Source organism: Rhea pennata, chromosome 2 (genome assembly GCF_028389875.1).
Source record: "Rhea pennata isolate bPtePen1 chromosome 2, bPtePen1.pri, whole genome shotgun sequence".
Classification (NCBI taxonomy): domain Eukaryota; kingdom Metazoa; phylum Chordata; class Aves; order Rheiformes; family Rheidae; genus Rhea; species Rhea pennata.
Window position 1 is genome coordinate 100336251 of NC_084664.1, and position 26392 is coordinate 100362642.

The 26392-nt window shown below is 53.6% G+C and overlaps 2 protein-coding genes across 3 annotated transcripts in view; one reads left to right on the forward strand and one right to left on the reverse strand.

Annotated features, from left to right (window-relative positions):
• The first annotated feature begins 10738 nt into the window (after nucleotides 1-10738).
• Nucleotides 10739-22608, forward strand: FOXC1 (forkhead box C1). 2 transcript variants are annotated; one of them, XM_062570041.1, is made up of 2 exons: nucleotides 10739-12716; nucleotides 22506-22608. In XM_062570041.1, the coding sequence occupies exon 1, from the start codon at nucleotides 10753-10755 to the stop codon at nucleotides 12523-12525; it is 1773 nt and encodes a 590-aa protein (XP_062426025.1). In that variant the 5' UTR covers nucleotides 10739-10752; the 3' UTR covers nucleotides 12526-12716; nucleotides 22506-22608. The 2 variants fall into 2 exon arrangements, with proteins under 2 accessions (XP_062426025.1, XP_062426024.1); XM_062570040.1 differs by lacking the exon at nucleotides 22506-22608 and adding an exon at nucleotides 12922-13127.
• A 2445-nt stretch (nucleotides 22609-25053) lies between these two features.
• GMDS (GDP-mannose 4,6-dehydratase) overlaps nucleotides 25054-26392 on the reverse strand; it is a 425497-nt gene continuing 424158 nt past the window's right edge. Inside the window, exons 10-11 of the mRNA XM_062570043.1 lie at nucleotides 25934-26002; nucleotides 25054-25406 (exon numbers count right to left, since the gene is read on the reverse strand). Of these exons, the coding sequence (XP_062426027.1) occupies nucleotides 25344-25406; nucleotides 25934-26002 (132 nt within the window). The 3' untranslated portion in view covers nucleotides 25054-25343. The remainder of the gene's footprint in view (nucleotides 25407-25933; nucleotides 26003-26392) is intronic.

Below are 26392 nucleotides of genomic sequence, written 5' to 3' on the forward strand. Positions count from 1 at the left end.
CATCTGCAGTGCTGTGTACAACTCTGCTCAGCAGGAGGTGAAGCATCTGAAGATGGGTACACGTTGCAAGGTCTATGAAGCGAAACTGTCAACTTGTGTACAACTCAAGTCTCGGCAGCTCAGCTGTGGGCTTGAAGGCTGAGCTCCATCCACTATCTGCAGCACTTCACAATATGCCAGTTGCGATAGAATATGAGCATGGTTGGCAAAATGCATATTCATAGTGAATTTAGAAACTAATAGGACAACTTCCCTTGTTTACTGTGCAAAGGATGCCATAAAATTAAGCTAATCTGATGCTGGTCCAAATCTTTGCTTACAACACTTATGAAAAAGCTGACTTCTTTGCTCCTGAATAAATATTAGCAATTTGTTTGGGCATTGTTCACCAGCTTTTGTAGATAGGCAAAGAATAATGAGCAAAAAACTTATTCTATCTTTTTTTCCCACTGATTGTCAACTAAATTATTCACAAATACACACTTCCATCATTCATCTAGCACTAGACTAAACACTCCCTACTAAACTTAGTTTTCAGCATCATGTTTCAGTTTATAGTTACATTTTTCCCTGGGCAAAGCGAGCCAGTCATTAGACAGCACTCATAGGTTTCTACTAAACATGCTTGATTAAGTCTTTTAAGAAGGAAGAGGTAGAGGAAATTATGCTTTAAAGTCAATGGGAACATTTCCATTCACTTTAATGGGAAATGCGTTGGAGGAGATAACATTATTAGGAAGACTTATTGAGCGTACTTTGCTCTGAAAAAAGAAAAAAAACCCACATCACCATTTCATGCCGCACTTTATAAAGGAGAGTTTTCAGGCTGAACAAAATACGGAACTAGTTTTAATACTAGAGCTTCCCAAAGCAGTAGCTTTCCACACCACTACCCAGCAGTACTGCTTGGGCCATAATATACATACAGCAAATCTGGCAGCATCACCCAAGCTGAAGGCTTGCTCACTCTCCAGTCACTTACATTCTGCAAGTCCATTCACCATAACACTGCTGAGCTGGCACAGGTGCTCATCTTAATTTCTCAAACCAGAGCTACAGCTTAATGCACCACAGCTGGTGCAATTCAGCTTTGTGGCTTGAGGATCTGGCCTCATTTGAAAGGAAAAGCAGAATGCAAAAAAAAAAAAAAAAAAAAAAAAAAAGAAAACTTGAATCTCTGGATTGATTTACTGTACACCACACAGCTATGCAAGGTCAGGATAACTACACATGCAAAGGACCTCTGCAGCAAAGTAACTGCATGAAGCTACAGCACTACATTTATATGGCTAGACAAACTGAAAAACAGGCACACCCTGAAAGCACACCTTTGCTGCAGGTCAGCAAGAAAAACTCTGTGTCATCTTTTTCTTCAAAGAGCTTTAGAAAGCTGCTGCCATCCCCTCAATTCAGAAGAAAGACGGACAAGGTGTACTATTCATTCTATGCAAATCCATGACGAACACCACTGAATGTAATATCTATTTTCACCTATGTAGAGAGTGATCATTTTAATCAAGTAGCTACAGTAAGCCTTTCTCTTAAAAGGGAAATAGTATATTTTATCCCCAATCCAATTGGTTCCAGATGAATCCTTGACATATATCCCTCACGATAATTACACTTATTCATTATTAGCAAATCAGCTCAAGATCCTAGGCACAATCAGGAGCTAGATAGTGCATAAATGTAGACCAGGAGGCTACACCCTACCCTGCTAAGATTACCATCTAAAAAATCATAGGGAAAAAAATAGTCAAACAGTATCACTAAATGTTGAAAGCTAAAGGTGTGGTGGAGGGCTTGCATTCCTTGCCTTGTTCACTGTGTAGATGCAAGGCAGGCCTCTAGGAGGGCAGTAGATGCCTGGAGAGACACAAAGTATTTCCCATGGCCCAGAGGAGCCATCTCTACCCATTGGAGCCTCCTTTTACAGATCTCTTCCAACCAGAAGAGTTGTTTCAGACATAACCGTGCCCATGATGAATATTAAGCAGCACAGCTGGACATAAACCTAATACCCTTCTTGCCTTCTCCACGCAGTTCTCTTGGCAGACTGAACTTGGGTCTTTGAAAGGACCAGTATTTAGTAGCTATGCTGTCTTCATTTTTACATCTAGAACCTATGCTTTGGACCTTCAAGCTCAAGGAGGGAGTCAGTGGCCTAAAAAGCTATGTGACTATGGCTGAAACTTGTCACTTCAAACCAGTCACCCCACCCACATACAGCTCTGGCAGAGTTGAGACCTCTAAAATACAGAGGTATCCAGTGAACAGCTGATAAGGACCTTCCTTTCACATTTATCCCAAAGCCTGAGACATTATCTGCTGGATCAGCCCTCAGGGTACTTAGACGCCACTCAGCCTGCTTTTTGGATCCCAGTGGGATTTAGGCTGAAAGGTGCCAAGCTGCTCTGACTCAAGCAGTTCTGGGCATGCCCAGGAGCAAAACTATCGGTGCCTGGGGAACACTCAGATAAAACAGAGAGGCACCTACCAAGTTTACTGCCTGAAAGGTTGAACGGTTGCTCAGTCGGGGCAAAGGGGCAGTATTGCAATTTAGGAACTGGTGGTCCAAACTCTACATAAGTCCTGCTGCAGGCAGCCAAGTCTCCCTCTGAGCTGGCCCCCTCTGATTTACAAAAGACGTCCACTTTTCCTCCGCACAGTTCTCCCCACTTAATTTAAGAGCATCTAATCAAGAGATCTACCTAATTGGAATATCTCAGTTGAAAATCAGGGGTGCTTACTAACAATGACTGCATCTTGATCGGGATGGTAATATCACTTAATTGGGATGCCTTCAGGTATCTTAGTGGTTTGGGCTTTTTATGTCTCAAGCTCAAGCTAGTCTTGTCTGTCTACTCCTCATAAAACAGCTTTCAGTTCCTCCTTAGTAATGATACAGGCAAACGATGATGTAAGTTACTTTAACATTTTTTGCTTCTGGCTGTTAGTTGGTGTGGGAGGGGCAAATTACCTGTTACTGTGGGTGTTCTTGCCACAGGGACGGTTACAGTAACTTTAGTCTCCATTCTCCCCCTGCCTCCGTGGGCCTCCGCATCACACAGGGAACTTGCTGCCACATTCCAGAGGGCTTAATTAATAATGAAATGCTCTTTTCTACTAGCTAGCAATTCTATTTAATTAGGAGGAAAGGCTACAAACCAAAGTGTCCTACTACATGCATTCTGTTTGCAACTTACTGCTTTAATTTTTGTGACTTTCATAACACTGAGAGCAAAGAATGTGTACTACAAGAAAGCTGCATCTGCCTATCTAACTCATGAGCCATGCTTATACCCCACAGTCATACGCGTATAATTATTTTTAAATGTAAGCCTTAGCTAAGAATCTCTGGCTCTGTTCTAGGGGCTACCAAGTTAAATAGATACTTAAATGTCATCTTTAAATAATCCCTGAAGTGTCTTTTTTGTTCATGCTACACAATTTTAAGAGACCTGTGTTTGTACTTTTCAGGTGAAGCACCTCTAAAGTGATCATCTAGAAGTAGATACAGGCTTGCAACCTCTTCTACTTTGAAAAAAACATGAGAGCTGGCCTTGTTTGGCCGGGCTGGTGCCATCCTTACGCACAAACATTAGCCACATTCCCAAGCACAGTTAAGCAGCTGCTCTCACCAGGATGGAATGAATCAGGGCACGAGCTGTGCAGTGGTGTGTGTAGTATGCCAGAGCCACACATCCAGCATGCAGTGGTTGAATGAAGGGGACTGATGCCACCTGAATAAAAAAGAATAATGGAAAGCTTTGCTTTTATTTTTTCACCCAGAATAAGGAACACTGTTTGAAAGGGCTTCAAAATACATACCTCCAAAGCTGTTTTCTGCTGCAGCGTGAATTTTCTGTCTTGAATCACGCCTCTTTATAGTTTTACAGAAACGCTAGTACACAAGGCCTGATGGAGGCAAGGGAGAAAGAGAGGAAGGGGCAATTGGAAACTACAGAGATAACTGGATATACCCAGGAATTGAATGAGGACTCCTTATACTTTTAAATGCTATACTGCCTAGTTCTGAGAGAAGAGCACAGAAGCCTTACTACAAAGTAGGGCTTGCTGGAGGTAACTTTCTGCAGCCAAAGTGCCATACTTGTTACACATGTTGCATTTAAAATCCGTTTCTTTGGTTCATTCTGTACGTTCTGTGGAAAATAACAGATAAATATTGAGAACTTTTTATGCTTTTAAAGAATTTCTAAAGCTCCTAGGAGCCTTAAAGGAGACAGGCTCTTTGGTGAGATTGCACTTATGTATATTAAGTGTCTTGTAAAACTCTGAAAACTGTGTGTGCATTCAGCTAGCTCTGTGTGTGTGTGTGTGTGTGTATACATATATATCTCTCTCTAAACGTACAACAGTGCAAATGCATCTGCCTCGAGATTTACCAGACAGTTTTATGAAGCTGTTCGTTGGAGGCTGAACACATAAGTAATTAGATAGCAAGGGGGAGGTTAAAAAACAGAAGTACTTTTCCTGGAAACCAGCACCTTTTCATTTGCAAGTTTTATTGGCAGCCCTAGCCAACTAACAAAGACATTCCTTGGCAGGGCCAAATATTAACATTAACATTAACATTAATATTAATCACGATGATCTCGATAGAGCCGGCACTGCTCCCGCGCTGACCTCTGAGTAGCTGCGCCTGGAGACACCTGCACCTCGCGGCCGTGCGGGTGCGGGTGCGGAGCCGCTCCGAGGGGCGCCGCCGGGCGCGGTGGCAGGTGCCGGGCGCGGCGGGCCGGAGCCGGGGCCGGGGCCGGGGCTGGGGCCGGGGCCGCGGCGGCTCCCGCGGGGCGCCGCGGAGCGGAGCGGCGCGGGCGGCAGCGGCGCGGGTGGCCCGGGAGGGGGCGCCCCAGGCCCGCGCAGCGCCCGCCGCCGCGCAGGTGGCCGCCGGGCACGGGGCGGCGGCACCATCCTCACCGCCCCCCCCCCCCCCCCCGATTCCCCTCCTTGGGAAGGGGGTCGGGGGCGACGCCTGGCCGCGGGGAAGGGGCTGGGGCAGGGGCAGGGGAGCGGCTGGAGTCCGGGGCGGCGGCGGGCGAAGGAGCCGCCGGAAAAGCAACACCCAGCGGCGCGGGGCGGCGCGGGGCGGCGCGGGTGTCTGCGCGGGTGATAAAGATCTCAACCTTTACGGCCGCCCTGTGTCTCCGCTTTCCGAGAAGCCCCGCTCCGGTATAAATGACTAATCGCCTAGGAGGGGCGGCATCCTCTTGCGCAGGTCCTCGGCGGCAGCGGCCGTGGGGAGCTTCCAGCTTCCCTCCCAAAATCCGGCCGGGCCGGGCCGGTCCCCCGCCCCGTGGCCCCGCTGCTCCGGGGCTGCCTCCCTCCCCGAGGCCCCTGCACTGCGCCCCCTCCTTCCCCCGGCCTCTCCGCACCCCTGCCTCTGCCTCGCATCCTCCAGAAAAAACGCTCAGCCCTTAAAAACGAGTATGCAAAACTCAGGGAATAATGTATCCAGGGGCTGATCTCTATCTGCTACCTAATGACTTGCCAAGTACTTATCACTTCCCAGACTAGGAACTGTCGCTTCATTCTAATGTAAATAAACCCTTTATACAAATAAGTCTCTCTCTCCTCCCGTCTGCTAAGGCAATAGGTGGAGATGGAGTAGGACAGGGCTACAAGGGTTCACGCTCCCGGTTTCGTTGCTCCGTGTGTGTTTTCCTTTACCGAATCCCAGAGAATCCAATGGATTCAGCCCCCCTCCACCCTTTCTGCCCCTCACAGGGAAAGGAAGGAAGTAAGGAAGGAAAAGGAACACAAAAGGGACAAGGGACCTCGCAAAGTAAAGGGGAAAAAAAATCGAGATCTGGCTATCTCTTGTCGTTTTTGCAGAGAGAGCCTTTCTGACACCCCTGTCCCCCAACCGTTAGCATTTTACTATGAGATGCCAGAACTAGCGAGCCTACCAAATTTAAAGTTTCTTACGCGCTTGCGAGTTTTTTCTGCGTGAAAATCTATGTTTCTGCGACTCTATTCTACATGAGTTACGGAAACAACACAAATACTTTCCCACAACATAGGAGATTTTTGTTTTTTGTTTTTCTTTCCCAGTGCGTGGCATCTCCGGAATATAACCTATGTTACAGAGGCGAATTATATGTATGATCACGATAATTATCGTGGGAAGATGAATCGCGCGGGCTCCAAACTATTTATGGTCTTGGTTCTCTCTTGTAAATTAAATACAAAATTCGCTTTTAGATACCAACGATAAAATCGAGATATTTCTCTTGTGAAATACACGAAGAACCAATGACTGTTGCCGGTGTTACTGCGAAGGATAATTTGCTTCTCATTCAGGAACAAGAGCCTAAATGATGCCAGAGGGGATAGAGGGGTCGTTTTCTTAATTTCTGTTCTTAATGTCTTATGATAAAAGACTGCCTGAATTCGAAGACTACCTTGGCTTATTTACGGACTTGTTAACTCACGTTAATAAAATAACAGTCACGTCTGTTTGCTTAACTGACTGCCACGAAAACAGAGCTTTTATTTAGAGCTTGTGTTAACTGTATGGGCTCAAGTCGCGGAGGTGCTAGCTGCAAGTACGAGAGGGACAGGCTGTCACCTATGTCCTGCGGTTACAAACAGAGAAGGGACTTCGCTACAATAGATTTCCATCCAGAAGCACGTATTTGACATGATCACTCCCATATCCCTCCATGCACACTCCCCTGAAAGGATGTGAGAGGTTTTCTCCTGCAGCGTCGCCCGCTGTTTAAGGAACATGGAAAGCTGCATCCTGAGATGCAAAGAGCCGGGCTGGGTGGCTGATTTCGGAGTCACAGAGACACTGCTGTGATGTCGGAGCCAAAAAGAGGGAGAAGCGAAGCTCTAACTATGTCTGAACATAAACAGCCCGAGGCTGCAAAGCAGTTCACCTCTAGGTCTTCGGGAGGAGAGGACAACCCATGGCGAATTGTTTAGGTCCACCTGGGGCTTTACCCAGGTCAGATGGTAGCCCCCGAGTGTACCGGTCCGATGTCATCTTTCTTTCTGACATCTCCATAAATGAGGTTAAAAGTAGAGGCAGCAAGTGACCACACACGTACACGCGAAGCCTGGGAGCGCAGTCAAAGCGCAGCAGCTTGCCCGGCGGGAGGCGGACCGCGGGGGCCGGCGGCTGCGGGGGCGAGCGTGGGCGTGGGCGTGTGCGCGGCAGCGGGCTCCCACCGTGCCCACCAGTGGCACCCGTAAAACGCAGCTGGACAATGTCTCTCCTTTGCAGAGGCCAGGGTGGAGGTGACAAGCCTATAGCGCTTTTGAAACACAGTTCTGTGGTGTCGTCGGGCGTCTGAAACCCAAACGCAAATGACTTTCTGGGTGGTATCCAAACAAACCGGTGGGAAAACTGATTTTTCTGCCTCCGCAAAGCCGTTGTTTCTTCCCTAAAACGCGCACAAAACCCAAATCACTGTATGAACATGCCAGTCTCGATCTTCACAATGGTGACTTTTATACCTCAAACAGAGAAACTAGAGTCCTGCTGTTTGGAGATATGTAACTTAACGCAGGTTAGTAATTGCTTCACTTCACAATTATAGAATCAGTGGCTATTGCAAAATATATTAGACGCAAGCCACATCGGATTAGTGGCCCCCTTCTCTGTGCTGAAACACTTTGAGTGTAACTACAGAGTATGCATGAGAAGCAGCCTCGCTACCGTAAACGTTGTCCAGATAAAAGGAAAAGTCAGCAAGGGTTCGGCTCCCTGAGCAGCAAATTAACAGTCGTTCATGGAAGTGAACGTGAAGTGTATGAAGTGTGTGGAAATTGTTTTTAACTGCAGGTAGTACCGTGGGAAAACCGGATGATCTGGACTGCAGGGAAACGTGCTAAAAATGTTTTTTTCTTTTTTCTTTTTTTTTTTAAAGCAAAGCAAGAAAGCGTTTTTTGAAAATATAAAGTGTTGGAAATGACATATAGACCAGTGCTTGCAAATTTATTAATTCTGCAGTGGTGGGAGAAAAGGGGGAAACGTGTAATTAGGCAGGAGCAGGTGAAAGACTCCAGACGATGAAATACAACAGGCTAAACGGGATAACGTATTCACCATTAAAGGACAGATATTTATTACCAAAAAGGAGAACCGTTATGTCTGAATGCGAAAAGAAGCAAATATTAGGCTATATAAATTACCCCTTCACATTACTTGCATCTCATTTAAAAATACGTATTTTTGAATACCCAACGGATTAGTGTATCAGGGGAAAAATATACCTGTTAAAACATCACCAAACAAATGATGCACCTCTAACATGTTCCCAAGACATGACCCCAAGAGCTATCGATCACAGTAAACAGTGAGGAAAGGAGTTTTGAAATCAGTGAAGCCAAAAGGGTCTTTTGGCGTATTTGCAGTGACAAGACCAGGGAAGATAATTCATTTCACAAACACACATGCTAGTCTTTCCCGTATAAATTCCACCCCCCAAAGTACATTTCAGTTTGTTCCCTTCCACTGATCTGTGATCCCTTCGGCTGATGAAGTTTCAGAGGTATAGACTATGAAGTGGTCTCCCCTCAAACTAGAGTATTGAGTTAGATTTCAAATACTTGAAATACTGATAAAATATAGTACTGTTCAAACACTTATGCGACTCTTCGTACGTGTAAAGTACGAAAACAAAATCTCCTTTAAAATGTAACAGCAAATTCAAAGGAAAATTTACAAAAGGAAAAAAACAAACCTTCCTTCCCAGCTGCCTTTGTGCTCCCGTTAAAGTGGTATTCTGAAGTCTCATTAAAGCCCAGATATTATTTCTGATATTTAAACAAAAGCAATACCAACAAAATTCAAATCTTCATACCAGAACCAGACGAACAATATAAGAAACACTAATTCTATTACATCCTTTTTTCTTTTTTACACACCTGTCATGCCACTGAGTCCACTCTGAAATAGCTTAGCAACGAAAGTGTGCGGTCTTAAATAGATAATTCAATACGCAGCCTTCTGTAGCGCATCCCATAAGGTCTGTAAAGATTACCTGAAAAAGCGGGCTAAAGACCAGTACAAAGAAACGTGTCTGTGTTTATGCACAGCAGAGGCAGCGGGCACTTTCTCTGCAAACTGACGGAGGAAAGCCCTTCGTGGCTGTTAATGAAAAGGAGCTTTGGAGGACTCGTCAAAAGCTCGTCAGCTGCAGGAATGAATGCAAGTCCGTCAGAAACGTTTGGTGCGGCGGCTGGCGGGTCCCCGGGAGGTGCTGCTGCTCGGGCAGGAGCACCCGTCCCACCCTCCGCGGACACACACACGCACACTTTCCCCGTGGGCGTGGGGGTGCGAGGAGCCGGCGTGACCCAGCGCTGCTCGGGCTGCGGAGGGCGGAGAGCAAGCGGGCACATGCGGGGAACCTGCCGCGTCCCAGAAGGGAGCTGCAGAGAAAGGGAGGAGAGCACCCGAAGGGAGGGTAACAAGAAAGAAGGCAAACAAGCAAAAAAGGGGAGGAAAAAAAAAGAAAAGAGAAAAGAAACACGAGTGGCAGACAGGCTGTGCGCGTGTGAATGAGAAGAGCTCCAGGGCAATATATATATATATACATATTATACTTATATATATATAAATATGCACGACGTGCGTGTGTCCGGGGCATATGAAATGGCCGCGCGCGCGTACGGCCGCGCGTGGGTGTGCACGGGCGACCGCGCACGCACCCGCGCAGGCCCCACGCGCGCACATCCTGCGCGGTTGCGCGCCTCCCCGCGGGAGCCCTAGCTCCTCAGCTCTCAGGTATCCGCGTGTGCCGGCGAGCGTGTGTGGCCGGTCCCCAAGAGCTGCAACTCCTACGGCTGCTGCAGGGTTTTTTTCCTTTTTTTCTCTCTCTCCCTTTTTTCTTTTTTTTTTTCCCTCTCGCTCTCTCTTTTTTCCCTCCTCATTCAGAGCCCCGAGTGTCTCTCCGCCCTCATTGGCCGCCTGGGCTCGGCGGGGCGGAGCTGGACCGCCTGCAAAAGGAGGAAAAGAAAAAAAAAAAAGAAGAAGAAAAAAAAAAGTGGGGGGGGAGAGCGAGAGAGGAGAGAGAGGAAAAAAAAAAGGAGAAAACTGTAAGTGCGTAAAAAAGTTCTCGCCGTGGTGACGGATGCTCAAAAGTTCAGGAGTTTTTCCGATGCTTCCCAAAGCAGCCTGCGACTGAAAAAGAGACTGAAAAAAAGGGAGAGAGAGAGAGAGAGGGAGAGTTTGCACTGGCAGATCGGGAAGGTGGATTTTTTTTTCTTCTTCTCCTCGCTTAAAAAAAAAAAAGACCAACAAAACACATCCCTCTACTTTTGTCCCTCCTTTGCAGACAACTTGTTGCAGATCCCCGTGGAACAAGGAACTGGGAGCGTGGGAGCCTCGGTGCAAAGGTTTTATTTTCTTAATACTCTTTCTACGTTTGGAAGTTGCTTTCTCCGCGGCGATTACTTTTTTTCCCTCCCCCATCTTTTTTTTTTTTTTCACTTTTTCATTTTTTTTCCCAATTTTTTCTTTTTTTTTTTTTTTCTTTTGATATTTTTCCGCGTGGAGTGCGGGAGTTCGCCGGTGGTTTTTCCTGGGCGCAGAAGAGGAGCCTTTCGGCGCGGCCGGCGTTGTTCTTCCTCCCTTTTTCCGCGCTTCGCCGGGGGGGTGGGGGGGTGGGGGTTGCCCGGCCGCCCGGTCCAGCTCGGTCCGCGGAGCGGCGGAGGGGTGGAGGGGGAAGGGACGCGCTGTTTGGTCCGGCGGGGAGGGTGGGGGAAAGCTGACGGGAGGACATGCAGGCTCGCTACTCCGTGTCCAGTCCCAACTCCCTGGGAGTGGTGCCGTACCTCGGCGGAGAGCAGAGCTACTACCGGGCCGCGGCGGCGGCGGCCGGCGGGGGCTACACGGCCATGCCGGCCCCGATGAGCATGTACTCCCACCCGGCCCACGAGCAGTACCCGGCCGGCATGGCCCGCGCCTACGGGCCCTACACGCCGCCGCCGCAGCCCAAGGATATGGTGAAGCCGCCGTACAGCTACATCGCCCTCATCACCATGGCCATCCAAAACGCGCCCGATAAGAAGATCACCTTGAACGGGATCTACCAGTTCATCATGGAGCGGTTCCCTTTCTACCGGGACAACAAGCAGGGCTGGCAGAACAGCATCCGCCACAACCTCTCCCTCAACGAGTGCTTCGTCAAGGTGCCCCGCGACGACAAGAAGCCCGGCAAGGGCAGCTACTGGACCCTGGACCCCGACTCCTACAACATGTTCGAGAACGGCAGCTTCCTCCGCCGCCGCCGCCGCTTCAAGAAGAAAGACGCCGTCAAGGACAAGGAGGAGAAGGACCGCCTGCACCTCAAGGACCATGCCCCGCCGCCGCCGCGCCCGCCGCCCGCCGCCGCCGCCGAGCCCGAGGGCGGCCCCGCCGGGGGCAGCGCGCCGCCGCCGCCGCCGCCCGTCCGCCTCCAGGACATCAAGACGGAGAACGGCACGGCCTCGCCGCCGCAGGCCGGCTCCCCGCCCGGCGCCGCGCCGCCGCTCGCCGCCGGCGCCGTGCCCAAGATCGAGAGCCCCGACAGCAGCAGCAGCCTCTCCAGCGGCGGCAGCCCCCGCAGCGCCCTCCCCGCCGCCCGCTCCCTCAGCCTGGAGGCGCCCGAGCCGCCGCCGCCGGCGCCGCCGCCGCCGCCGCCGCCGCAGCACCACCACCACGGCGGCCCGGGCTTCAGCGTGGACAACATCATGACCTCGCTGCGGGGCTCGCCGCAGGGCGCCGCCGAGCTGGGCGCCGGGCTGCTGGCCCCCGCGGCCGCCGCCCCGCGGACCGGCATCCCGCCCGCCCTCTCGCTCAGCGGCTACTCGCCGGGCCACAGCTCCGTCTACAGCTCACCCTGCAGCCAGGCCGCCGGCAGCGCCGCCGCCGCCGCCGGGACCTACCACTGCAACATGCAGGCCATGAGCCTCTACGCGGCGGCGGGCGGCGCCGAGCGCCCGGGCCACCTGCCCGCCGCCGCCGCCGCCGCCGCCAGCCCCGCCGAGGAGCCGCTGCCCGACTACGCCATGCCGGCGGGCGGCGCGGGCGGCGGCGCGGCGCTGGGCCACGGCGGGCTGGGCGGCGCGGCGGGCGGCCACCAGGAGGGGCACCACCCGCACGCGCACCCGCACCCGCACGCGCACCCGCACCCGCACGCGCACCCGCACGCGCACCCGCACCAGGGCCGCCTCGCCTCCTGGTACCTCAACCAGGCGGCGGCGGCGGCGGCGGCGGCGGCGGCGGCCGCGGGGGAGCTGGGCCCGCTGGCGGGCGCGGCGGGCTACGCGGCGCCGCAGCAGGGCTTCGCCGCGGCGCGGGAGGTCTTCGAGGCGCCGCGCCTGGGCCTCAGCGCCTCGCCCGGCGGCGGCGGCGGCGGCGGCGGCGGCGGCGGCGGCAGCGGCGGCGGCGGCGGCGCGGGGGGCGGCGGCGGCGCGGGCGGCGGCGGCGGCAGCTGTCAGATGTCCTTCCCCGGCGGGCAGCCGCTCTACCGCGCCGCCGGCGCCTTCGTCTACGACTGCGGCAAGTTCTGAGCCCCGGCCCGGCACGGCCTGGCCCGGCACGGCACGGCACGGCCCCCCGCCGCCGCCAGCACCGGCACCGGCACCGCACCGCACCGCCTCCTCGTCCGCGGAGAGGGCGAGCGCACACTAAAACCTTTTGTACAGAGACAGCCCCAAAGCTTGTCTTGGTTTGTTAAAGGACAGTGTTACTCCAATAACACGTAAGTTTTTTTTTTATTGCTTTTGAGAAATTCTCCTTTTTTTCCCCCCCTCCCCTTCCCACCCCTTAAGGTATTGTTATGCCCTACGTTTAGAAGGGGGCAAAAATCCAGCGTAGAGTACCAGCTTTTTTCCCCCCCTCCCTCTTTTACAAGGACTTGTTTTAAAGTGTAAATTGCGACATAGTAATTTATTTTTAATTTGTAGTTGGATCTTGCGGACCAAACGCCAGAAAGTGTTTCCCCCTTCCCTGAAAAGTGACGTTAAAAATGACTGAAACGCTGATTTTTTCACTTTATATAAAAAGGGAAACTGTATTAATCTTATTCTATCAATATTTTTCTCTTTTTTGTTGAAAATATTCTGAAGGTATTGCATTGTTTGTTTATTAATAAATTACCATTCAGTTGGAATGATCCTTCACACGTCTGTATATTTTAATACGTTCATTTAAAGAGAGCGAGGGAGAGAGAGAGAAAAGGGATCTCATAAGTAACTTTCCCGATGGAACAGCCCGTCTCCCTCCGCACAAATTCCAAAGACCATTTAGGAACTGCCAGGTCGAAAAAGCCCTTTTCAGTCTCTTCTGCAATATGTTCCACTTAGTCAGCTCGCCTTATCCGCTAGGAAAAAAAAAAATACTTTCCCATGGCAGCTCTGAGCTGGCAAATAAACAAACACGTTTTCTTAGCAATTAATGGGCAAGACCTGGAAACATTTGACCATACACAGTAGTATGACAACATTACGGCTTTTTAAATAATATGCCTGTGTAAGGATATATTAAATGATAACTCCGAGGTGAAAGTACGTGCAGTAGATTCCTACCCTTGTGTAACTGTATAGATATCGAGCTATCGATCTCTGTGAGTGTCTAGCACATGTATTTATATATAGGATTTACATATTTACATACGAATCTATATTTAAAGAAGGATTACGTATTTATTTATAGCTTCATATACGTACTGCATATGTTTCTAAACTACACAGTGTATATTCGATGGGCGATATTCTGTAATACGTATATCCTTAAATATAATGTGAACATATAAATCACTGCTTTGTAGAATTGATAGCAATGCGTGCACAAATCCCTGAAGCCGATTATGTAGTACATTTTAAAATTACCATCTTATTTCCCCCAAAATGAAGGAGTTGCATTAAGGGGTGCTTCTACAGCCTTCCCCTACACTTTTCTATCTCTGTCTTATTCCTGTCCTTTACGGACATTATTGGTCTGTTGGAAATGCCATAACTGATCTGATTGAAATTATTTTAGAAAGGATTTGTGTGGGAGAATTTTCCTTGTTTGGCCTTTTTTTTCCCTCTCCTACAGCCCCCTCTGTTTTTGTTTTTTTTTTTTTTCTGTTAAATCAGAAAAAAAAAAAAGAAATATTACCAGGGTAGACGAGTACTGCACAGACTGACGTCTTGTCAGATCAAGAATCTCACCTTCTGGTCAATTTGCAATTAGAACCTACGGGCAATGTGGATCATCTTCCCCCTTTGTAAATAACCACCAAAATGCAATAAATTCATTAACTTAAAAGAATCTACCTTGTCAGTCAGACTTGGGAAGAAGATTATTTGATTACCGATATTTAAGGCCTAAAGTTTGCTTTCAAGATAATACAGTTTCCTATCAGTATCTCTTATCTAAAGGCAACACTTAGCAGTAATTGCTGTTGCATTGTTAAGGGTTACACTGTAAATAAATACCAAGGTATTTTCAGTTAAACCTTATTACGTTGCTTTTGAGCTGCTCTTCCTCTCCAAAGCAATAATCTAATATGCAGAAAACATCTTAAGCAGATCGAATGAACTGCAGGCTTGTTATTTTATAAAGTTGTTTTTAAATATGTTTGTTTAAATATCTCATAGTCTTTTTTCACCGTAGTGCCTCTAAAGAGATTACCAGCCTTACTTATAATTATCGATTTGTTAAGTTGGGTCAGAAAAACCTCAAACGGTCCGTCGTCCGGTTATTTTTTAAGCTGAGGCGAAGGAAAAAGCAAAGCTGAATGTGTTCGCGCTGGGGGTAAATTTTAATCGCAGTTTCCCGTCTGTCACCAGTAAGCGAAATAAAATGTTACCTATTTCCGGGCGGGCTTACCTTATACTCCCCACTGTCACTTCCCCGGTTTCGAAACAGGAGCCGCTGCACGGCTGAGGCCCCCTGCTCGTGTGTTTTTGCAGCCGGCCGGCGCCCGCATGGCCCGAGCCCTCGGGGGCGCCGCGGCCGCGGCCCCGCCGCGCTGGGGCAGGGGCACCGCGGCGCTTCCCCCCGCTCCCTCTTTCGCTCTTTCTGATAGAAAAGTAGGCCCCCCTTGGCGGCGCCTGTCCCCGAGGGCCTGATCTCCGAGGTGTCCGTGTAACAACGTCCCCGTCCCCCCCTCCACCCTGGTATTAAAAAAGTAGCAAACGGAGAAGGTGGAGAGGCGATTGCATGCGCTCTTTGATTGTTATTTTTGTTCTGCTCAGACGCCGGTTTCCCTGTGTTTTCGGCTTTCTCGGCAGACTCCAGCGGTGGAGTGTTTGTGTGGAGAAAATACATAGCACGGAAACCCGGCTGCTGGCTGGGCTCGGTTAATCACCCGGCGCGGTGTCGGCAGTGCCGCTTGGCCGGGGGTGCGGGCGAGCTGCCGCGTATAATTCCCGCTAATGGCCCGGTCGCCGCGGGGCGGCCCGCCGCCCCCCCCCCCTCCCCCGCCGCTACCCCCCGCCGCCGCGCAACTTGCGCGGCCCTCGCTGTGAAAAGCAGGAGGGCGACGGTCCGCTCGGCCTGCGCCGCCGGGGGGGGGGGGGGGGGGAATGTGGTCGGGCCCCGGGGCCGGTCGGCTGTGGGTCAGGCCTGGGGGCAGAAGGCAACCAGAAACGTCCCCTTCGGCCGCCAGGTATTTGGTGACGGGATCCTCCGCTCCTGGAAAGGGTATCCCTTAACTGAAGTGACGTGCGTGATTGCAGCTAAGGTTACGTTGCGGGTTTTTAGTGCAATACAGCTGTGGATGGACTGGCTAACCACACACACTCGCTTGCTTGCTTTTTGTGTTTTTTTTTTCCCTCTTTCACGCAGAAATTGTTAACAACGAAAATAACATTAGCGGTGCTCAGAGTCCCAGCGGTAGACAGTGAATCATGGGGAATTGGCAAAGGCCGCCCGCCCGGCACGCAGGCCCTTTCCCGCGAGGTCCCTGCGCGGCGCTGCGCGGCACGGAGGTGGTCCGGCCGCTCCGACAGGGGCTTTTAACCCGGGCTTTAGCGCAGGGCTGCAGCCCTGCCGGGGACGCGGGCCCCTGGCCTGTGGCGTGACACTTTGCTGCTGTGAAAGATGAAAAGGCCCGGCAGCCTCGCTAAAAACCTTCCTCGGTCCTTACAAAGCTGCGGGGCGACGGGAGCGGGGTGTCAGGGCCGCCCCTCACCTCGGCACCGGCCGCCTGGCCCCTAGACGTGCGGCCCGGCGCGGAGCCGAGGCCGGCCCTGCCTCTGACTGCTCCCGCACTAGCCTTTCATTTCCTCTCCCCTTGCCAGAAGGAGGAAAATCAAAGTGTCCCTTCTGATCTGCGACTGTCTCCCAGCAGAACTGGGCCTGTCGTGATGGCCAAAAGAGACGCGGCGCCACCCCGCAAGGGATGTGAGCCCAGGCAGCTGCTGAAGGGCTTCCGAAAGTCCCCTGCGCCTTCGGCCGCAGCCCGTGCAGTGGCGGGACCCGCGCTGCTCGGCCCATCAGTGCCCACTGGTTGCCAGGTTAGCACGGCGCTTTGTGTTGTATTTTTAACTCCAGGTGAATTTCCAACCAATTGCTTTGCTTTTGGCCTAGGGGAAAAAAGAGGGTTTTTTTTTCTTCTTTTCTTTTCTTTTTTTTTTTTTTTTTTCATTTGTTTGCGGGACCATCCCTTTTAGCTGTTTCTGGTGGTTTCCTATGTATGTTTGCTCTTTCGTCTCTTAGACACCTAAGTTCTGAATGTCATTCAGCAGAAAAGGAATATTCCCCCTTCTGTTTGAATTTCTGCCTCGGGATTTCTTCTTTTTAAAGCGAGTGGCAGATAACGTGTGCGCTGCAAAAGTTTTAACCAAAAATAGAGGAGAAATGCGTGCAGATAGTTTGAGGTGACAGAAATGAAAAACCCCTTCCTTGCCTCCGCAGAGCAGGTCAGAGGGGTGAGGCTGTTTGTGCTGATTTAGCATTTGTGTTTGGCCAAAATCTGGGGCCCTTTCTGAACCTTTTGCCCAGGTTGGGCGAAAGAGCTGGGAAATTAGCACGGAAGGGCAGTTCCGTGGCGGGGCTGAACGACGTCGGGCTGCTGGGTGGCGGCAGCGCCCGCTCCTTCCCCTGCCCTCGCCGCCCCAGAGCGGGGCCGCCGCAGCTGGGCCCGGCTCGCCCGCCTTTCCCCGCGCGTGTCGCCCCCCACGCGCCGAGGCAGGCTCGCGTTTTGCGGGGAACCCTTTGACGTAACGATGCGCAGGCTTAGTGACGTCGCCTTGATTACGTCGGCGAAAGCGTGGAGCCCCGACACGCGTGCATGCCTTAGCGGGCACGAGGCGTCTGCGGTGCGACTCGCAGAAATACTTCCTCCCTCCTTCTCCGGGAATCACTGGTTTCAAGGACAGCCGCTAATTGAAAATTAGCTATTAATTGATTTAATATATAATTTAATTGAAGGCTTCGGCGCGGTCAGTCCGCTTTTCCCCCAGTGCGCTGTGTTGAGGCCAGGAGCGCTGGCTAAATGGTTCAGGCGCTGAAAGATGCGCAGCTTTTCCGTGGGGGGCAGGGGTGGCTGTTGCGCTGCCGGGGGGCGCGCGGCCGCTGCGCTGGGGTGCAGCTCCGGTGTCCCGGCGCGCTGGCGTGCGCGCAGCGGCGAGCATCGCGCAGCCGGAGGGGCGCTGAGGGACAGCGCAGCTTTGCGCGAAAACCTGCCTACGAGCTGCTCCGTGTCGACCTAGCAGGCGTAATGCGGCGTAAGGGAGCTCCTGGGTGCTCTCCAGGGATGTGCACGGGTTTCGGTCTGCCGGTGTCTCCCATACAAGCTCACGGGCTGGGAGGATCCTACATGCCTTTCCCATGTGGGTTTTTCCTTCCTTTTTTTTTTTTTTTTTTTTTTTTTTTTTTTTTTTTTTCTTTTTAATTTTTCCCTCGCCTCCCAGGCGGCTTGTCTATGTTGTGAATCCGCCCCAAAGGTGGTGCGGTGCCGCGATGAATGTAGCCCCCCTGGTTTAATTACGCTGGGGCTCATAAAGCCATTCGCTTCTTTCCAAAGTAATAAACAAACGTCGCGTTAGGTCAAGATTGATGGTGTCCATGCAATAAAAACGGGCCAGGTCAGGAAGGAATAAAATTCAATCAGAGCTCACGGAATCATTTTTCAGGGGACAGAAAGACAGAAAAGGAGACGGGGGTCAAGGGAGACGATGTCGCCATTCACAACACACCAGCCAGGAGGGAGGAGGGCGGGGGTTAACGAGCGATTGTTTTTTATCAAGCGGGGCCTAATTGAACGAAACAATAGCCGCATCGGCGGGGCAGTGCCGGCCCCGCCGCCTAACCCCGGCTCTCTGCCCGTCCGCAGCCTCGCACCCCGCACCGGGACCTGAGACCCGGGACCCCGGGCTGCTCGCAGCCGGGGAGCCGCCTGCAGCACCGCTGCAGCGCCCACCCTCAAACACACACGCGCACACACACACACCTGGGGCAACGGGCAGGTCACCTCGGTCCCAGCCTGGGGCTGGTGGAGGACGCAAAGGTGGCGAACAACCCGAGGACTCGGAGGAGAGGGCAGGTCTCCCCCTTCAATTTGCAATAAGGCGGCTTAAAAGGCCTGTTTGGAAGGGAAGAAAAGCGAGCCCCAGCTCTGCACAGCTCGCACTGTGTTGTTACCGAAAACCCGCTAGTTTCACTAGAACCCCCCCCCCCCAACCCCGCCACCGACGGCTTCCCTGGACTGGATTTCGGGTTCTGTCTGGTGGGATCGCTGCTGGCTCCCAGAGATTTGGGAACTGCCGGCGGAGGTAGTATTTGAGGGACCACGGCGTCCCCCTCCCTGCCGCCCCTTCCCCAGTGGCAGCGAGGAGGGGGGCGGCCAGGCACAGCACAGCAGGGCAGTCGGGGGGCCGGGGGCTGCGGCGCAGCCCCGCCAGGAAACCCTGGCGCGGGCGCATCGTTTGGTGCCTCTCCGACACCGGCGGGGTGCAGCGGGCCCGGCCCGCGCTGCCGGCAGGCGGTACAAGCGGCCCACGCCACGCTGGGTCACACGGCTGGCCGTGCGCGCCCGCGGTTGTGCACCGTTTCTGCTTGTTTCCGTGCTTCGCCAGCCGGCTGGCCTCCTGCGCCGTGGGGACCGTGGGAGTCCGGGCCTTTTAGGGGCCTCTCTGTGATCGTGCCACCAGCTCCGCCGGCGAAGGCGGGATCGGCCTGGCTCTCGTCGAGCAGGGCTCGTCGAGCGGGAGCGGGCTGAGGCAGCGCAACCGGGCGCCCCCCCGAGAGCGGAGCACGGCCGCCCCCGGCGGCGCTGCTGCCGCCGGGCAGAAACGCTTCCGCCGGCCCTGGCTGTCATTTCTTGTGCCGCACCTCCGCCACTGTCTAGGCCCGTAACTTGCGCCCTGGTACCCGTGTGACACAAAATCGTAGCCATTAAATAATAATAATAATAATAATAATAATAATAATAATTATTATTATTATTATTATTATTATTATTATTATTTGCGGGGTGGGAAGGGAGGAGGCTCCGGCTACCGGCGAGAGCTCACAAGGTCTCCCGCTGAATGGGAGTTGGGTGGTCGGCAATTTTTTTTGCCCCCTAAATAAACACAGCTTGAAGCGACTTGGGTGGGCAGAAGGGAACAATTTGAGAGAGAGAGAGAGGGAGAGCTGGGCAAACAGCCGGCCCGAGCCTTACCTGCTGGAGACTTTCACCTGACCTTTAGGTGTCAAGGGGCTTGGTTGCTTAGTGTATTGCCCCGCATTCAGGTCAGCTGCTTTCGGCTGATTTCAGCAGAATTAAAACAAAAACAATGAAACCCCCAAACTAGAATCCCCTCCCTCCTTTGCAGCCCAGTCACCTCTGGGGAGAATGCAGGAAAACCAACACATTTAGAACTATTAACTCTTAAAATAACTGAATTTCCTCTAGCAGAAAAGAAACGCGAATTATTACACTAATGACTTCAGGATATCTATATATTATATGAATCGATGAATAAACGGGTCGTATTGCTACAGCCATTTGCCTCTCGGAACACAAGCGCTCGGTTTGAAACATCGCCGCAGCTATTTTCCCCCCACCGTTCCTGGAATTTATTTACTTGCCAGAACATTCAAGCGGCCGAGTTTAAAAATTTTAAATAAATATTTGAAATAAGGAAAAAGAAGAATGTTTTCCATAGAACGATAATGTAAAAAGTACTGATAATATCGTCCAAAGCAGAAGAGAATTGTTTAAACAATGTCGGTGCTTGCAAGATTGCCCAGTATAAATATATTCGTACTGCCTTTAGGTTTTGATAGAAGTTTCTACTGCGGCTCTGTGTGTGTGTGTGTGTGTGTGTGTGTGTGTGTGTGTGTATTTTTCCCCTCTCCCTGGCTGTGCAGCTGCAGACTAACGAAGGGGCATTTCGGTCTGCCAGCTCCCCTCGCCGTCGCACTGGGGGACCCTCGCAGACCGATGCTCCCGGTGCGAGCAGCTCGACGGGGCGCCGGCGCGGGCCGCCGGGGCAGCAGCACAAGCGCGCACACACCGCTTATCTGCTAGTGAAAAGCTGCTTCGCAGTTTTCCCTTAACGAGGATTTAGGAAAGTGCTCGCGGCCAGCGTTTCTAACCTCCCCTCTCGGCGTTGGGATGGATTTAAAACCGAGTAACGAATTGCAGAAAAATTGCAGCTTTCTCCCGCCGCCATTCCCCGCCTCCCAAGTGCTCTGAAGGGGGGGACGGAGTGGGGCGGGGGGCGCGGACGGAACCGGTGCGAGCTCATTAGCAAAGCAAAGGTTGCAATTAGCCTCTGCTGCTGCGCACCGACCTCTCCTCCGCCCGCCTCCCCTAGCCCCCATCACCAAATAATTGCAAAGTATCTGTTGATGTTTTTCTTCCAGCCGTCAAAACGTTGGAGCCCTGCCTGCTCCAGTGCTGCTTTCTGGGTTTGTTGTGTCTGGAGACAGCGCTCCGCCGGTGCAGTATCGGAGGTGACGGGGGGTCACCAGGGGAGGCAGGAGCTCGGCTCGCCGAGCTGCGCCGCTTCAGCCTCGCCTCCCTCCCCGGCAAACCTGCCGGAAAGGGCGGGGGTGAGGGGAGCGCGACCCCCGCCCGGCGGGGCCAGAGCCCGTCTCGCCGCGCTGCCCCGGGGCAGCCGCGGGCCTGGCCCCTAGGCCGGGCAGGGGAAGGGAAGAGGATGTGACCCTCATGTCCGCCCGGGGAAAGCGGCCGCGTTATGTGCAGCGAGGCGGGGGGGGGGGGCTCCTCCGTTCTTCAAAGTTGCGCTTAAAAGTAAAAAAATAAAATAAAAATCACACTCCGGCAATCGATCCGTCTCTCGGCGCGGTCAGGGCAGGCCGCAGTGTCGTTTCCCACCACGAATCCGTTTCCGCGTGTGCGTGCCCAAGCAGCAGCTCTGCCCCGTGCCCCCCGCCTGCTTTTCCCCCTCAGGCTGGCAGGGCGGCCCGGAGGGGTATTTTTAGCTCGCGCTGGCGGCTTTGCTCCGCGACCCCGAGGAAACCCCCGTCGCTTTGTCTCGTCGGCTTTCCGCGGCGGGGCCGGGCCCGGGCGGCGGCGGGGCGGCGCGGAGCCCCCGGCCCTCTCCGGAGGCGGCCGGCGCTCGGCTGCGGGGTGCGCCCGGCCCGGGCACACGGGCCGCCCCGAGCCCGGCCGCCCGCCGCCGGCGCGCTGCTTGCGCCCTGCCGGTATTTTGCAGCCCGCGAGCGGCCGGTAGTTTCGAGCGCCCCTGAAGGGCCTCGAGAGATGAAAAAAATAATACTAAAAAAGGGAAAAAATAAAGAAAAAAGGCGTTCGTGGCAGGATTACCTTCGGCAAGACAGGCTCCGGAGGGAGCGCAGCGGCCGGGCTGGACCGACTCCGCAGCGCGCAGGCGAGGGGCTGAGCGAGGGCTGCGGGGTTTGAGCCCTGCGCCTGGCCGCGGCCGCGCTGGCGGCTCCTGACTCCCGCGGCGGCGCTGCGAGCGGGGCAGGCGCGGGACGGGCGGCTCTGCTGACCCGGGCCCGTGGTCCCTATCCCCCTCCCCGGCCCTTGTCACACGGCTCCCACGGCGGACGTGTGCATGTGTGTCGGGTGGGGTGGGACCCACCTCGCTCCTCGCTTTGCCCGCTGCTGCCAGCGGGAGTCCCTTGAAAAACTTGGTGCAGTTGGGACTGCACGCCTAACTGGGCCTTGCTCAGTTACTTCCTACCGGAGCTGCCCTTCTAAATTCACGAAGCTGTAAGGACCGCGGACGAGACGGTCAAACATAGTATGAGCAGGGTGTGTGTGTGTGGGGGGGGGGGGATGTTATCTTTCTGTACTTGTATGCACAAAATGCTGGACATACACATAAACGGATGTACAGATCATTAGTCTGCAATTGGTATATTAACTACAGACATATAATCTGCTTAAGTCACTATGTTTTATTTTATAAGAAGTGATTCAGTGGTCGTTGCAAGGAGTAGTAATTAAGGAAGAGTTTAAAATAATGCGGGGGGGGGGGCGAAAAGCGATCCAGACTTTTGCCTAATTTAAAAAAAGCCTTTGCTGGAATGCACGTTTTGTCCTGTAACGCTCAGTAATATGCTTTTCTTTTTTATTAAGAGAAAAGACATTCAAAACAAGGTCACCGCGGAGGGACTATTTGGTCTAGAACCGCTTCTGCTTTCCCAGCCCCTTCCTCTCCGCTCTCCAACATATAGACCGAAAACGGAGACTAAAACGGCTTCTCTTGAATGCGCCACAGTTAAGAGATGCCAAAGGAAGAAAAAAAAAAAAAAAAAAAAAAAAAAAAAAAAAAAAAACAGGGCGAGGAAAACTGGCAGCTTGTGTGAAGGTTCCGAGTCTTCTGCAGAGATGTGTGAACTCAGACGTACCAGCGAGCTGCCCAGTGAATCACTGTAAGGAAAAAAAATAGTTCCCAGCCGTACAAAAATACTTTGCCATAAAAGCGCTTTATTACTTTTTTTTACGGCGTGCGCCACCGAAGAGCCGCTGCTGTCAGCCCTGTGACCGCTTGTCACGAGTGTCTGAAAGGGCGAAGCCCTGAGCGCGGCCGCCCGGGCGGAGCTCGCTCTCCCACCGCCCACGCGCGATCGCAGTGGGGCGAGGCGGACCCCACGCGGGGCTGCCGCCGCCACTCGCGGCCGCAGCGGCGGGAGCAGCCGCTGTGCACGCCGCCGGGGCGCACGCCGGGGCGCTCGGCTCCTCGGCCGCGGGGTGGAATTGCAGCGCGGACAGCCGGGCTCCAGTGGGCGCCTGTGGCCGTGGGTAGCTTGCAGTGCAGCATCTGCGCCGCGTGGGCGCCGGAGGGCGAGCACTTACCGCTGTGGCTGTGCGTGGGAACCCACGTGATGTGACCAGGGGGTTAAAAACTACTGCCAAGGATACGCACCCCACGGGGAGGAGGTGTTATTTCCCCCTTACGACGAAGCCCCGGCCGAAGTGTACCCGTTCAGAGGGGAATGCCTTCCTGGAGAGGGCTGCAGGCTTTGCAGTAGGGTACCCGAGCGTGGGGGTGCACACGCGGCACGTGTGCGTGAGAGCGTTTGCATGACCCGTGTCGCCCCCGTCCCCGCAGGACGGGCTGTGAGTTAGGGGCCCGGAGGAGCCGCGACTCGCCGCGGGGAGGGGGCGGAAGGCTGCGCGGAACCTCCCACGGGGGCACTCTCGCTTGGAGCGACCCGATCAGGCACCTCTCCCCCTTCCCCAGTCCCCTCCGCCCGCCCCCCCCCCCCCCCCCCCCCGAGGGTGCGCGCTCCGTGCACCTGCGGAAGCAATCCCTGCGGAGCGGCACGATGTTTCTCTCGCCCCGTTCCCTGCGTGCGGGCGTCCCTGCTCCGCGCTGCAGGGGCAGCGGCGGAGGAAGCGGCCGGCCGCAAGCCGCGGCCGCGCTCCGCTCCGCGAGCCCGGCGCGGCTCTGCTCTGCTCTGCCGACGGCTGCGGCCGCCGCCAGCTCGCACATTTTCCATTGCACCTCTGGCAAATGCCTGCCTTTCACGGCAGGCACACAAAGAGCCTCTCTCTCTCTCCCCGGCAGCCCGGTTACTCACCGGCTGCTCCAGAGCTCCGCCAGCTCACCCCGCACCGCATACATCACCAGCGCGCTCCTGAACGCCCGCGGAGCTTGTTCGCTCCTCGTCCGCGGCCGACTGCCCTCGGCTGCGCGCACCGAGCACCCCCCCCCCCATCGCTTCCCTCACCCCACCCTTCTTAGAGACGTTTTCCCCTCTCTTAATATACATAAAAATGAAAAACAAAACAAAGCAACCTACTTTGGAAACGTAGGGGCCAGGCTAAAATAGCCCTGCCTATCTCCCCCCCATCCCCGTCTGAAAGCTCTCACTCCACAGAGCTGTGCCTGCTGAGATAGCCGCCATGCTCATTTTCGAAGCCTAAAAGCTAAAGCAATGGGAGCAATCGGTGGGTGGAAGATCCTAAACCAAAGGGAAATATATGGGCTTGGCGACCTCTGGATAACCTGGGTACCTTGGCACAAAAAGTGCAAAAATATTTACTCACCTTGAAGTTTTTATTTTTTTAAAGCTTTTTTATTTATTTTGTTTTTATTTCTTAAGCCATCTTTTGAGATGGTTCAAGCTCAAGCTCCTGTCCAAGCTCTAATTATAGTAAGCAGGAACAGGATGGAAGGGGAATGGGTTGATTCTGTGAGAAAAAAAAAAAGGAAAGAAAGAAAGAAAGAAACCCCAAACCCCTGAATCTGGAAGGTGCTGGACAGAAAGGCATTCAGTGACTCCCACACACTCTGAAAGGAAGATCTGAAAAACGCTTACAAGCCCCCTCTGACTGGTTTGAAAGCGATTCCAGCAATTAGGAATTAATTCGGCATGGTCAAAAGGCAAGTTCATTGCAAGCTATATCAAGTTATCCAAACTTTTACAGAGTTCAAGTGGTGGAAATGGGCCGCTGGGGTGGAGGTAAGCGGCAGGAAAGAAAAACAAGGAGTGTTCAGGAAAGGAAGAAGAAGGGAAGCCATGGAGCAAGGGCTCGAGGAATGGCAAGCACACATTAGTGCCAGTGGTTTTCTGGTGGTGTTGCCGAGGTGGGGAGTGGCGGGGGGCCTGGGAATATGGGGGACACTTTTGGGTGTTTTTCCTTCAAATGCGAGAAAATACTAAAAATGCACTGGAGGTTCTAGGTAATAGAAAGATGAGTTTTAATTATCAAAAGGAAATCAGTGGGCTGCCCGCCGATGCTTACTTCAGGTATGGTGAGGGGCCAAGAGGAGTCACCCCCTCCACCCCGCCGAGAGTTGCCCATGGCTGAGCCAAGACGCAGAGCTGCCCCTGGGCCGACAGGCACGGGGAGGAGGGGGTTAACCAGCTTTTTAATCGGGGACAGGTCAGCAATAAACCCCTCCCGGGGGGGCCCCCAGGGGACAGCGGGGCTGACTCGGTCCTGTGGGGCCGGGCCGGGCCGGGCTCAGGCGTTGGGGTTGTTCCTCATGAGCTCCACATCAGCATCCACCATCTCCCTCACCAGCTCCTGGAGGAGACACAGAGATACGTGAGGGCCCCAGTGCCAGGGGCAAACTGGCGTCCGCGTCAGAAGCGCCACTGAGCGTGACCCCCCCCCCCCACCAGCCCACGCCCCACCACCAGCCCAGCATGGCAAGGAGGGCACTCCACGTTTGTGGGCTGATTTTTAGCAGGGGCCCCGGCTTGTCTGTGCAGGGCTCCTGCGCGTTGTCACAGCACTTGCTCAAAACGCTCCGCTTCAAGTCGCGGCTTGTGTTTCCAAGCTGGCATTGGCGCGTGAACGCGCGCTGTTTTTCCAAACTGTTGATACCTGCTGGACTCTTTCCAGCGTGGGTTAGCAGAGTTGCTGGGGATGCCCTGTGCTGCCACAGGGGCTGCTCTCTTCCAAGCAGCAGCGGCTCGGGATTGTCGCTGCCACTACGGTTTGCCTGAGCTGCCCCACGCAAGGGCTCTCCCTCCCTCCTGGATTCCTCCGTTGCTTTTGGAGGACACAAGCATGTAGCAGGTACAAAGCACGCCAGCAAGACAACTCACATCAAACGTGACCCTGGGCTTCCAGTTCAGCTTTTGTTTCGCTTTGGTACAGTCTCCTTGAAGAAAATCCTGCAGAAAAGAAGAGACAAACACTGCGTTCACTTTCCCCAGCTTGCAATGCCTAAGGCTGACCACTATGTTGCTTGTTCCTAATCCACAGCGCCCTGTGTGCCCCTAGCTGTAACCTGTCTGTCAAAGAATGAAACGTGGGCAAAAGCCCCCCGGACAGGGAAAGCCTGGGCCCTGCTGCCTTGGCAGGCTGCACGCAGAGCATGGAGGGTGCCGGCGAAGGGGCAGTGCCGGCGCAGCTGGCATTTCCGTGGGCTCGGCCCTGTCTGCGCACACTCCCCTGCAAGCCCGGGGCGGCTGAAGTGGCTCGCAGACCTGGCCATCTTCAGAGGCCTAAATATTTTTCTTTAAGATGCAATTTTAGTGGAAGCTCCTATGCCTATAAATCAC

Coding starts and splice junctions, on each gene's coding strand:
- FOXC1 (XM_062570041.1), top strand. CDS start 10,753: ATGCAGGCTCGCTACTCCGTGTCCAGTCCCAACTCCCTGGGAGTGGTG.